This window comes from Halichoeres trimaculatus, unplaced genomic scaffold (assembly GCF_033239565.1).
Source record: "Halichoeres trimaculatus isolate MK-OKI-2021-1 unplaced genomic scaffold, fHalTri1.1 fHalTri1_scaffold_11, whole genome shotgun sequence".
In the NCBI taxonomy this organism is placed as follows: Eukaryota; Metazoa; Chordata; class Actinopteri; order Labriformes; family Labridae; genus Halichoeres; species Halichoeres trimaculatus.
The window spans coordinates 15706102-15719513 of NW_027437189.1; the positions used below are offsets into that span (position 1 = coordinate 15706102).

At 38.9% G+C, this 13412-nt stretch overlaps 1 protein-coding gene across 2 annotated transcripts; it reads left to right on the top strand.

The window, feature by feature from the left end:
- Positions 1-207: 207 nt before the first annotated feature.
- On the top strand, positions 208-11870 carry gss (glutathione synthetase). Of its 2 annotated transcripts, none has more exons than XM_074682395.1 (13): positions 208-333; positions 1097-1237; positions 1868-2013; positions 2220-2295; positions 4782-4921; positions 5778-5894; positions 6071-6151; positions 6307-6384; positions 6524-6593; positions 8003-8197; positions 8389-8470; positions 9809-9998; positions 10076-11870. In XM_074682395.1, the coding sequence occupies exons 2-13, from the start codon at positions 1106-1108 to the stop codon at positions 10197-10199; spliced, it is 1431 nt and encodes a 476-aa protein (XP_074538496.1). In that variant the 5' UTR covers positions 208-333; positions 1097-1105; the 3' UTR covers positions 10200-11870. The 2 variants fall into 2 exon arrangements, with proteins under 2 accessions (XP_074538496.1, XP_074538497.1); XM_074682396.1 differs by having other exon boundaries at positions 215-319.
- The last annotated feature ends 1542 nt before the right edge of the window (positions 11871-13412 follow it).

Here is a 13412-nt window from a genome sequence, read left to right on the forward strand (position 1 = left end):
GAGCAAGCTGAGAAAGACTCAGAATTTTTGAGGGGAATTTTGCTCAGCTGAAATACAAATTATCCCTCATATTTTACTGAAATGCTGTCTCATACTCCTGTCAGCAGTTTAAGCTCAGTAAGTTCCGCCTAACCCTGGTTTTCCGGACTTTAATTCGACGACGCAATATGTTATGATTGGCTGAACAATAGCGGAAGCGTTTCTGTCTAACCAATCACAGCTCCCGACAGACCAACGTGTAAGGGGCTCGTGAAGAGGAACCGTAGATGTGGACTTTGATACATTTCAGGCGGCTGTGTTGATTTCTCAAAGGCTGGAAGTGAGTCTTTCAAGGTAATATCATTCATTTTCAAAGACTTGAATCATGTCCTGGAGAAACTTTCAGGCTGGACACAGAACTGACAGTAGTGTAGCTCACTAGCTATCCTAACAACCTGCCTGCTCTTAACATTGGGTCTACGTAGGACAACGTTGAACATTGCTTCGAGCTAGCCACCTGGTAAAAACTGAGTTGACGAAGGATTGAAAAGAGTTTTGATTCACTGTACACAGTCATACAACAGAATTGTTACAAAGGAGGCGGTAGATTTACTCTTTAAATCACACAGCTTTGTTATACACGTGATGTGAAATATATGAAATATCTTAAATAAGGTTGACAGTTTTTTTTAATTCAACCCCTGTTTCGTCAGTTAACTCAATAATTACATTCTGTATATCTGGTACTGAAAATGACAACCCTTTGTTTATAAGAACCTGATCTATAACATTTCAGCAGTTTGGTACACTTTCCATTGTGTTGTTATACGTCCCACTGCACACTTTGGCATGCTCATCTTTCTTCCAAAACATTATATTTGCTTGAAGTCGGTCACTAAGATTTTGGTACCTGTCTTATTCCCCATTATACTCACAAGATAAGTGTACGATTACAATAAAAGAGAGCTTATCAGAAATGTCATGCTTTCTCTTTCAGTATTTCATCAGTAGTGGGCGTGGCATTAACTTCAGGAGGTCTTTTTCTTTATAATGTAATCAGGACAGTTGGCTTTCCTTATGCTGTGCTTTACAGTATTTTTCTCTGTTCATATTTCAGTAAGTCAGAATGGCTCAGGTTGTACCTGACAAGATGTTGACGGATACAGCATTAATCAAAGAATTGGCTGATGTTGCAAAAGATGCAGCACTTCTTCATGGTGTTCTCATGAGGATCAAAGAGGCACCAAACTCCTCAGAGGTAATAACCGCTTTTACAGAAAATATTTTGTGAGAAGTTTTTTTTGACATTTTGTAAGGGACCTTACCTGCTTTGTTGACTGGGTCTTGAGAGCAATGTAAAAAAAACTCTCCCACCTTTCCCAAGGGAAAATAAGCTTGTTCAACCTGTCAAATTATGAGACCAGCACTCTCACTAACAAAGAGACCAAACTACAAAGAATGTGAATGGAAAAAATCTGAGATTTCATAATCTTATTTACTTGTGGGAACAAATAGACTCTTTATGATTAAAAAAGTCCCCTTATATCACAGCACTTTTGAGAAGTGTGAGAAACACCTGCGTCCATATTGAGGGAGAGCTCATGGAACAAACAGGTCCCGCTTGTTCTTTGTGATTGAACACTAGCGAGCCAAAACCAAAAAACGAGGACCTGATTCCTGTTAAGCCGCTCTACAAAAACAGGCATGTTCAATGCAGTCATGTTTGGAATTCAACTCGCCTCAGGGCACCGTTTGAAACGTTTTTTTTCTCAACGCTTTTGTTGACAATAGTAGTTCTGGTAAATTATTTATTTAATTTCCCTACATGCAATGTCCAATGGTTTTTATTTCAGCGCTCTTACTTTCATTTTCATAATGTGTTTTTCAGCTGGTGACCTATGCTCCATTTACGCTTTTCCCTACACCTGTGCCAAAAGCTGTGTTCCTCCAGGCTCTGGCAGTGCAAACTCACTACAACACTCTGGTGGACAAGATCAGCCAGGATTCAGACTTTCTCCAGGAGGCTCTTGCAAGGTATCATAGGAGCCCAAAACAGTGATTGCAAGTGCAGCAGTGTGGAAATGTGCTTTACTGTGCACTTAAAAACAAAATGTCATAAAAACTGATATCTCAGATCACATAATAGTCACATTCACCGAGCAAATCTGTGGCTTCTTACTTGAAACAACGTCTTAGAAGGCATTTAGACTACTCTTAACAGTGACATTATCTATTTCTAGCACTGTTGCAGTTGATGATTTCACAGCAAGGTTGTTCAAGATCCATCAACAAATTCTAAAAGAAGGACGTTCTCAGGTAGGTCTTTATTTCTAGAAATTAGTTTAGTAGATTTTCAATTAAAGTTGAAAAAACGATTGTGAAAACGCTAGGAAAGCATTTGCCATGATTTAAACTGTAACATGTCGAATTTTGTTCTGTGTCACAGCTTGTTGAAATACATAGAAGCTGGCACTTTTTCATGTGAAAAAAAACACAATTTATTTATCAGACTTAAAGTCAGAGAGCCAGACTTTGACAGGGTTGTCTTGTCCCCTCTAAAAGGATCCTAACTTGCATAACCACCTGTTTCCTGTTTGTTGTCTTTTGTTTACATGGCTACTTACTAAAATGCAGATGAGTTGACACAAAATATTGACATAAAGATACTTTTACAGATTTAAACAGTATTTATTCATACAGCTAAAAAAGTATTGAGGACTACTTTTTATTAAGTAGGTCTTGCCGCCATTATTTTTAACAGCCAATTTCACACTAAACTGAATGTTTGGGTTCACAGTCAGAGACGACTGAGCAGGATTATTCCTGTAAAAGTTGAAAATATTGGGGTTTTTTTTCGAAATGCTGCAGACCCTACCCTTAAGAATGACAATTCACTATTTTAGGTTAACTTACAAACATTGTGCATCTGAAAATAATTCACAGCGCTTCAATTTTTCCATGGTTTGATATGTTACAGCCTCATTCCAAAATGGTATAAATTTATGTTTTCTCAAAATTCTACACTCAACACCTCATAATGACAACATGATCTTTTTCTGTTTGAAATGTTTACAAATGTATTAAAAATAAAAAAAAAACTAAGACTTAACACTTACACAAGTATTCACAACCTTTGCTCAATACTTTTTTGATGCACCTTTGGCAGCAATTACAGCCGCAAGTAATTTTGAATATGATGCCACAAGCTTGGCACATCTATCTTTGGGCAGTTTGGCCCATTGCTCTTTGCAGCACCTCACAAACTTCATCAGGTTGAATGGGGAGCATCGGTGCAAAGCCATTTTCAGATCTATCTACAGATGTTCAATGGGATTCACTCAAGGACACTCACAGTTGTCCTGAAGCCACTCCTTTGATATCTTGACTGTGTGCTCAGGGTCGTTGAACTGTCGTCCCAGTGAGGTCAAAAGCTCCCTGGAGCAGGTTTTTATTCAGGTTGTCTCTGTACATTGCTGCATTCATCTTTCCCTCAATCCTGGCTAGTCTCCCAGTTCCTGCTGCTGAAAAACATCCCCACAGCGTGATGCTGCCACCACCATGCTTTACAGTAGAGATGATAGTGGCTAGGTGATGAGCGGTGCCTGGTTTCCCCCAAACATGACACCTAGCATTTACTCCAAAGAGTCCAGTTTTTGTCTCAGACCAGAGTATTTTCTTTCTCATGGTGTGAGGCTTTCTCTAGTTGTCCTTCTGGAAGGTTCTCCTCTCTCTACAGAGGACCACTGGAGCTCTCACAGAGTGACCAATCAGTTCTTGGTGACCTCACTGACCAAGGCTCTTCTCTCATGATCACTAGGTGTAGACTGATGGCCAACTCTGTGTAGAGTCCTGGTGGTTCTGAAATTTTTCCATTTAAAGATAATGGAATTATTATTAACTATTATTAAATAAGTGTATACAACTTGAGCAAGGAGTACCCTTGCAAAATATTAAATTTGTGTAGAGCAAAAAAACAAACACCATACTGCACAAATGTGCTGCAGTCATTTAGCTCCCGTCTGTGTCTAGATGACTCCAAAGCAGCTACACGCAGTCATGCATGAATGCACACTTTCTGCCTGATATGCATTCAACAAGGGATTTCTTTGACTTCATACTTGGTTTGTGCTCTTACCTGCAAGGTCATATGTGGACAGGTATTTGCCTTTCCAAATGATGTCCAATCAACTGAATTTTCCACAGGTAGTCTCAAATTAAGCTGAAGGAACATCTAAAGGATGATCAGTGCAAACAGGATTGACCTGAGCTCAATTTCCAGCTCTGTGGCAAAGGCTGTAATTACTTATTTACATGTGATGTTTTAGGTCTTTTTTTTTTTAATTAATTTGCAAAAATGACCCCCCCCCCCCCCCCCCAAAAAAAAAAAAAAAAAAAAAACTTTTTAACATTTACATTACAGGGCATTGTGTGTAAAATTCTGGGGAAAAAGGGAATACTCCATTTTGGAATGACACTGTAAAACATTACATGCAGATCAAGACTACCTAAAATACCTAAAAGTGAAACTTACACACATGAGAATTGGCCTCAGCCTGAGTCAGAGGCTGTGGGTTAAATACTGTAGTGCAGAATCTGCATGCTTCCAGACCAACTGATGTAAAGGACTACTTAGTAGTTGTGTTCTTTTTTTAATCAACCAGTTTCTAAGTTTCTAAGTTCTAAGATTGAAAAGTTATCCAACCTGCAAGTAGTCCCAAACCCTTGAAATTATAAATACTGTTTAAAGAAGAGAGAAAGATCTCAAAGTGATTTAACTGGCTCTGTCTTGTCCTCTGTTGAAGTCAATTGTTTTGGGTCTCAATCGATCTGACTACATGCTGGACCAGAGCGAGGATGGCTCATCATCTTTAAAGCAGATAGAAATCAACACCTTTGCTGCCAGTTTTGGGGGTCTCTCCTCAAGCATGCCAGATGTACACAGGTGAGTCTGTCATTGGAGTATCTCTTAAAGGCTTCATGTATTTCTTAAGGAAATTGAATTAATGATGGAGATCAGTCGTGTGATCAACTTGTAACTGTACTGTGCCAATAAAGCCCCATTTCCACCAAGTTGTTCAGTTTGACATGTCTCGGCACGGCAAGCATTTTATGCCATTTCTACTGTCTAATCCCCAAATAACCGAGACAAGCTGTCACACTTTTTGGCACCCTTCCGTAGGGGTGCCAGACTTGACTAGATCTGATCTCGGAAGGTGGTGCTACAACACTGCTGATTGGTCAAAAGACCAATCTTACCTTATCATTTCTCCTGGCGGCACACAGCTGTCTCTGAAACAAAACTTGATTGCATTTTGTGTCAAAGGGCCACATGCCAATCACAAAGAGAACAAAATGCTGGATGTCTTCCATTGCTGCTCTTTGTTTACTGTGTTGTGTTTTTCTTCGCTGAATTTATTAGCGGGGTACACTGGGTTGCGCTGCTGTGGCGTCACGCTATTATGTTATTGATGTGGCTGTCGGCATCTAGCTTACACACTGCCTACCACAAGGGGGATGGTTGGTTATGGAAACACAAACAGGACCAAGCTTAACCGAACCAACCTGTACCAAACCGTACTGATCTAAACCAGACTGTTTGGTGGAAACAGGGCTTTAGTTGCAAATTCCAGCTCACTACACCCAAAAAAGAGCAACCAAAATATATTATAGCATTTATAATACAGGGGATTAGAAAAATGTGTCACCCTTGGTAGATTCCAATTAACAAAGATATCAGACATGATGTATCGTTTGCTGAGCTTACCATTACCTTGGATTTTATTCATGTTGCTTGACAGGCACATTCTGACGGTGGCTGGAAGACTGGAGGAGAGCCGGCGCATCCTGGACAACAACCCTGCAGCTGGTCTGGCTAGAGCTGTCGCCAAAGCCTGGGAGCTGTATGGATCTGAGAAGTAGGAACTAATTACTTCCAGTGTATACAGCCCTACTGAACTTCATGTCCTGTCTTTTCATGACTCTCAACTTCACTGTAATTTGCATAAAATCAAGTGCTGGCTACAGCCTGTTGAGACCAAATGAATGGCATTAACAAAGACCATAATCAGCAGTGATTTATTTTATTTTGCAGGGCTTTAGTCATGTTTTTGGTGGAAGACAGCCAAAGGAACATCTTTGATCAGCGATACATCGAGAGGGAACTGTGGAAGAGGTGAGCATGAGTACAGAGAAATGTACCTCAGAAGGACTCAGGCATCTCTTTGATTTTCTCAGAGCATGAGGAATTTTTAAGTCAAATGTGAAGCAGCTGATCTGTACTGTGAATCGGTCTTTTGTTCAACAGCTGATTCTGCAAATGTTTTTCAGAAATATTCCCACAAAGAGAAAGCGGTTTGATGATGTTTTTAAAACAGGCTCCATTGATCAGGACAAGAGGCTCTTTGTGTAAGTCTGTTAGTTTTTGTTAAATGTAATAAGTGAATGTGCGTTGACATAAATTCAGAAATTGAAAGAGATGTTATGCAAACCAAAAACATGTGTATATATTAGTTGTTCTTCATTTTGCTTTGATGTTCCTTTTTAGTGATGGTGAAGAGGTTGCTGTGGTGTACTTCAGGAACGGCTACATGCCTCAGAACTACGCATCTGAACAGGTCCTCACTTTTATCTGTAGTTCAGGTGAACGATAAACAGAATACAAACAAGACAGAAAGTTACTGTTTTTTTGCAGACCTCACATCTTAAAACTATTCAGTACAATATGGACACCAGCTGCTGTGTAAAACACTCATATTGTTTCCCCTTTGCTGCCATATTGGATACAATTTAACAGAATAAAAACTCTATTTTTTCTAAATTTAAAAATTTTGCACACATTTTTAGTGCCCTGTATTCTTACACATCTAAACACAAGTTATTTATATTCTGAATTTTACACTTAACTGCTACCAAGAAAGCCAGGTTCTCCCTTAGCAGGTCTGAAATTCTATGGTGCAAACTCCCCCTGATAGTATGACTGTCCAGCACACTGTTGTAAACACAAGGTCACATGTTCTCTGCCCACCAGCGAAGGAAAAGCAAACTTCTTTCTGCTCTGCTGCCCCTCTGTTTGGTTAGGGATGTTGTCAAAGCGAGAGCAGGAATCTAATGCATGAAGAAGGCATTCAGTCAGAAAACCACTGAAGTCCAGATTGAGCTTCTATAAGCTTGCAGCCTCACTGGATGGGGAAGTACAGGAGTGTACATTAAAAGATTTCACCGCTCTGTAGAGTTATCACAGCGGCAGTCTTTGTATTTTACTTCCCTTCAATTCAAAGATAAACAGTGGACAGACAGCTTTTGTTTTTTGGCCCCTGTGGGTGTAACATGTCTTCTTCTTCTGAAGTAAATAGTGTTTTGAAACGGAGTCCCTCCAAATTCCTGGATTGCCTTGAAAACTAAAGCATTTGTTGCTTCTTATATATCTTTGTGAACAGCCATGCAAACTGAGAATGTCATTAGATATACCTTATATTGATTTTGTTTTAGATCAAAATGTTAAAACAAAGCAGGCATGTCAAAGAAATATTGGAAAATTCAAACTCATTCTAGCTCTTTTGATGGAGCCACTTTACAGTCAAGTGTAATCCAAATTCAGGAGTGAGGTGCTGGAAATGGGACAAAGTCCTCCACTAAGAGAGTGCATCTGCCCACCACACTATCATGCTTCAGCTTTGACCTTTTTCTGACCCTGTGATTTTTGTCAGAGGCATTTTTGTTACCATAGCTTCTGGTCAAAGTGTGGCCTGGCTCTCAAAAAGGAAGTAGGATGATTTTTCATGCACTGCTGCTGTTTTAACCTCTATGTTAGTATGTCCTACCAGTGTGGAGTACCAGTTTGTAGTTTGCTGTGGATTCCTAACTGTTTAAGTATTTTCTGTCATCTGAGGGAACAGATTTCTGTGTTTAAGCAGAATCTATTTTTTTTAAACAGATTTGAAGTGTATTTTGATCTGTTAAATGTCTTGGTCAGATCAAAACTGTCCAGAAAAAGATGTCACTTTTTGTGATTTTTGACTCACAGAGCTGGGATGCTCGACTCCTGATGGAGCGTTCCCGGGCTGTGAAATGTCCCGACATTAGCACTCACCTAGCCGGAACCAAGAAAGTCCAGCAGGTTCTTGCGAGACCTGGAGTTCTGGAGAAGTTCTTCCCCGACCAACCACAAGTGGTGGAGCAGATTAGAGCAACATTTGCTGGTCTCTACACACTAGACATGGTGAGAAAACAACACAAACATTTATATCCCTTCTTTAATTTTTATTGTCTATTAACCGAAACAGAATATATCACATTTCAGATTACCATGCGTGTTGAAAAATTCTAATGCTTGTTTTTCAGTTTCCATTGGCATGGGCTTGTTGCTTTCATGCTTACTTTGCCTGTTTTTATGTTTGTTTCTGTCTTTAGGGGCCAGAGGGTGACAAGACAGTAGCAATGGCTTTTGCAGCTCCAGACCGATTTGTCCTGAAGCCTCAGCGAGAGGGAGGAGGTACGATGATAAAACATATTTGGGAAGTCACTGTGCAGAGAAATCCCTCACTTTACAATTACACACCTGAACAAAATTTTAAGACCAGCTGAAACATTTCAAGAATTTATACTTTGCACAGATTGACCTCAAAATGTTCCTGTGTAGAGTTTCAAAATACATAAAGAAGAAGAAATAGGAGTCAGCAAAAAAAAGAGTAGGCAATTAATTGAAAACAACAGTTAAACTCAAATAGACTGTTCATCAGAAACCCTGAAAACCAGGGCTGTACCGATATGGTTTTTCAGGGCTGATACCAATACTGATTATTAGTTGTCAAGGAGGCCGATTGAAGCCAATATTTGTTTGCAGTAAAAGTGAAAATATTGGTGTCAAAGTTTTAAATAATAGAAAGCCCAAACCTCAACTTTGTTTACATGCCTTTAGACATGTGTTTATTAAACAGTTCTCAGGATCAGCAACATGTCTTATCAATTTCAATCTTATAAAACTTAAAAAAAAAGAAAAAAGAACTGGGAATGGGATGTTAAAAAACACTGTGGTAGAGTCTGCTGCTTAAACTTGCTTCTGAATCATATATCTCCACCTGGCAAAGCTTTTCTCCTCTGCTCAGTGTGTGAGCCTTGTGCATGCATAGCTCTCACTGCTGATTGGCTGTTACCTTAGCACTGGCTATGTGTGTAACCAATCAGATCTGGTACTGTGGGTGGGACAGAGCTGGAGACATAGTAGTGAGTGCAGACAGAGAGGCACCGCTGCATCAGAGCCAAAATAATCTAGTTTTAAATTGATTTTTTTATCCACCATTGGATTTTTAAAAATGCCAATGCTGATACCCCTCAAAATGTCAAATATTTGCACTGGTAATTTTCGGTTAATCCCTTGAAATGATGCAGAGTCATCTTTTGAAACCTGTCAGAAGACCATTTTCTGCATTTGTCCCAGTTCGGCTGATGTCTTTTTTTTTTTTTTAACCAGTTGTTCATTGCATCAAAGTGCTAATTGAATATCACAAAGGAACACCTTCTTTGTGTGTATCTACTACGGAGAGTTGACTTGACTCTACAGGAACAAGTTTGACATCTTAGCTCTGTAAAACTGGTCTGATCTGAAAACATGCTAGTCCTGTATGTTAAACAAACAATGAATTGGATGCTGATTTGTGACCCTTGGGGAAGTCAGTAGGTGACACCTTTCAATGAGCTGTACTCACAGGTTTGTCTTCATGTGAGGCCAAGTTAGCCATGGTCTGGCTGCCAATTGTATCTGTATTAGTTTACAAACATGAGCTCTGAAGTCTTTAAGGTTTGCTTCATGAACGACTCCTTGTTTTCCCAGGTAACAACATCTATGGATCAGAGATCTGCCAGGTCCTGGAGGGGGTGAAGGAGGGTTCAGAGAGGACGGCTTATATTCTCATGGATAAAATCAACCCTGCACCGTCACAGAACTACCTGCTTAGACGAGACACACCTTTAAAAATCAGCAACTGTCTCAGTGAGCTGGGGGCCTTTGGAACTTACGTCAGGTATGCTAGTGGGAGAAAGGTAATATTTGAATGAAATATGATTATTTAATAGCCTTACACCATATGTTTCCTCACAGACAAGGTAATGACATGGTCATGAACGAGTGTGTGGGTCATCTGCTGAGGACCAAGAGTTCAGAACACTCAGATGGAGGCGTAGCAGCAGGCGTGGCAGTGCTGGACAATCCCCTGCTCGTTTAACCCTTTCCTTCTGTGAGCCGAAGTTTGGAGAAGAAAGTCTGCCAATGGACAAAAGTCTGATCAAGGTGGCAGTTTAAAGGCACACACCTACTCAGGCTACTACAGCATGAAACACACACCGGCAGTTCAGAGGCCAGTTCGAATCACGCTCAAAATCCTGTTGGTATCATTCTTAAAGAATTCCTCCTTTCATCAGAGGTGGTAAAACATAAAAAATGTCTAATATTTCTAGTGCAGCTGCCTTTATTTTACAATTTCAGAGCTCCAGGGGGGTTTGTTAGGACTGTGTCACAGGTTTTGACACAATGATGTTTCAAGTTAAATTTCGGTGCTTCTTTAAATACATGCCCATGAGATTAAACAGAATGAGTTCATTAATTTATTTTTTAATCTCTACTTGGCTACATGTTTGAGTACTCCATAAATAATTGAGGCTTCATTTGCCCCAAATTCAAAGATCAACTATTTTTATTAGATATTTAATTTAGCGTATCAGTGGCACTAAAAAAAAACACAATACAAGACGTTAAAGCCACTTTCTTTTATCTTTTAACCAAATAGGATTAAATATTTTACCATCTGAATGAAGTCTTGTTGCATCAGTAGTAAAAAAAGGGGTAGCTCACTGTCCTGAAGTGGGGTTGAGTCTCCCTCTAGTGGCTCTGTACTGTTACTACAACATGTTAGGTTGGTTTCCAAAACCTAAGTCGGCTCAAGTTACCTCTACTAACACCAACTGAACACTCCTCCAGTACCTAAAGCGTTTTATGCAACATGTGATAGAAAATCTGGTCAAAGTGTGATGAAAGTATGAGTGTGTTTTACATACATGTATACGGTTCAATAGTTGCTTCAGTTTAACCATGAGATACTTGGCAATCAGTTTTCCTGCAAATGTAAAGTAAACTCTTGTCAGTCACCAATCAGTGTGATGGAGTGAGCTCTGAAGACGAAGTCAAGGTGAAGCAAGAATAACAAACAACAACAAAACACTATAAAACTTCTTGTTCTGAAAAAGAAAGCAAAGAAAAAGAATAAAGTGTCCTTAGAAAGCTATTTTAGCTTCTCTTGTTTTAATGGTTTTAGTATTTGAATCATCCTGAGAGCTACTTGTTGCATTAATGAAACTTAGAGCAACTTCGAGCACTCATGTGAAACGGTATATTTTAAAAGTTTAGTCATTTTGAACGGTCTGTCATTTTCTGAAATGTCTTTCATGTATGAATTTCATTTTTCTTATTTTGAAACTGGAAAAGCATCTATTTAGACGTACACACAGATATGACAACTCCATCATGGTTTCTTTACACCAGCTGACATATTTTCTTATCTTTTTGAAAGTACTTTTTCACTTCAAACAAGAAATTATAAATTAAAATCAGAAATTATGACAGTGATAAACATGTTTTGTTATAGTATGTATCATGAGATAAATTTAGTTTTAAGTTCTTACTCAATAAAATAACTTAGCAGCTAATTACTATTTCCATTATGGTTTTACTAAAGCTAAAAGAGAATAGTTTTATTACAGCAAAAGATGCATTTTAGGATTTATGATGTAAATGTGTCATAGAGTGAAAGATATATTGATGATCTTAATGTGTGAGAAAAACATTTATTGTACCAAATGTCACTGGACCAAAGTGTATGACTCAACATGTTGAATTAAAGGATTCTGTCAGTACATCTGTTCTTTTACTGCGACATATTCAACAACCATTACCGTGAACAGATTAAACACAGTAAGACTATACTATTCATTGACTGCAGTGAAGGTAAATTCAGATACATCTTAACTAAGTATATCTTTATCACTTCAGTATCATTCATCACTTATTTGAAAAGAGAAATTTCATACATATTGGACTCACTGCATGTGGAGTTCACTCATTATTCAAACAGAATAAATACCCTCTCTCAGCTTGGTTCAGTAAATGTAACCTCAGTTATACTTAAGAAGATGAACATCAACACACCCCACAAAGAGGGGGAGGCCACAAAAGGTCACTGCTGAAAGGCTGGCTGTTCTGAGTGATGCATCGAAGTATGTTAATGAGAACTGACTGGAAAGGTGAGATGTGGCAGAGAGAGATACATGAGCAACACAGATATCAGCACCCTTCGGATGATGGTCAAGAAGAGTTGATAGAAGAATTTTTTGAAGAGCTTCTCAAGGAAAACACAAAGGATGGAGTCCTTGCACCAAGAGCCACTATGCACAGTCATCTTTAAATCACTTTCATATTCTGTGTATGAAGCATGAACCAAAGACAACACCAGAAGTGTCTTACCTGGGCTAAGGGGAAAAAGCATGAGACTAAAGAGAAATCCAAAGTCCTGAAAATTAGGTTTAATTTAGAAATTGAGGACCCAGAGTTTGAAGGAAAACAGGACAGGTACAGAATCCAAGATGTTTGAAGTGTAAAGTTTCCATGGTCAGTGATGGTTTTGAGTCCAGTACCATCTGCCGAAAAAAAAAATGGGTAAGTGATCAGATTGACAAAATATGAGCAATGCATTCCAAAATTAAACTACATAAAGAGAAAAAGTACTTGATAGAAACAATGTTTATTTGTTGTCCTTCCCAAGAAATGAATATTTCAAAAGTCACTGACATGTTTTTAAATAGATTCCTGAACAACAGGGGGCAGTACAACCAAAGAAATGTTCACTATCCAGAATAATCGTCACAAAATATCTGCAGAGTTCATTCCAGGCCAACAATGCAGCAGGGTTCATATGAGTCATGTGCATCCTGCGCGCTATAAATGTCAACAGTGTGTGGATGGTTTTTATTCAACAGTGCATTTCCCAAATGCATCCCTACACAGGAAATAATGCATACCAAGTTTTAAACTGCCCTGAGAGATTTTTTCTCTATTATAACTGAGGTGTAAGGACTTCTTTGCACATATAATGTAAAACTCTGACTTGTTATGAAACAAAGAACAATGGTGGAGGTAGCGTTTGGGTCCTTTACCGGGGATAAAAAAAGTGCTGCCAAGCTTTGTGAAAGCTCCTGTGAGGAATTCACAGCTGGTTCTGAACGCAGCTGAAACTAACACTGACACCTTTACAAGATCAGAAAAAAGAAAGAGACCAACAGTGACTGTCAAAAAGAATTATTTCCATGTAATAAGTTTTCAGGCAAGTGAGTTGCAGCTTTTTCATACTTCCTATTGGGAAGATTCACAATGAGTGAAACATTTAACC

Bases quoted from the DNA above. Each gene is read 5' to 3' on its own strand.
- gss (XM_074682395.1), top strand. From the start codon at position 1,106: ATGGCTCAGGTTGTACCTGACAAGATGTTGACGGATACAGCATTAATC. The intron at 2,296-4,781 runs GTAGGTCTTTAT...CCTCTGTTGAAG, and splicing joins TAAAAGAAGGACGTTCTCAG to TCAATTGTTTTGGGTCTCAA. The intron at 6,385-6,523 runs GTAAGTCTGTTA...GTTCCTTTTTAG, and splicing joins CAGGACAAGAGGCTCTTTGT to TGATGGTGAAGAGGTTGCTG.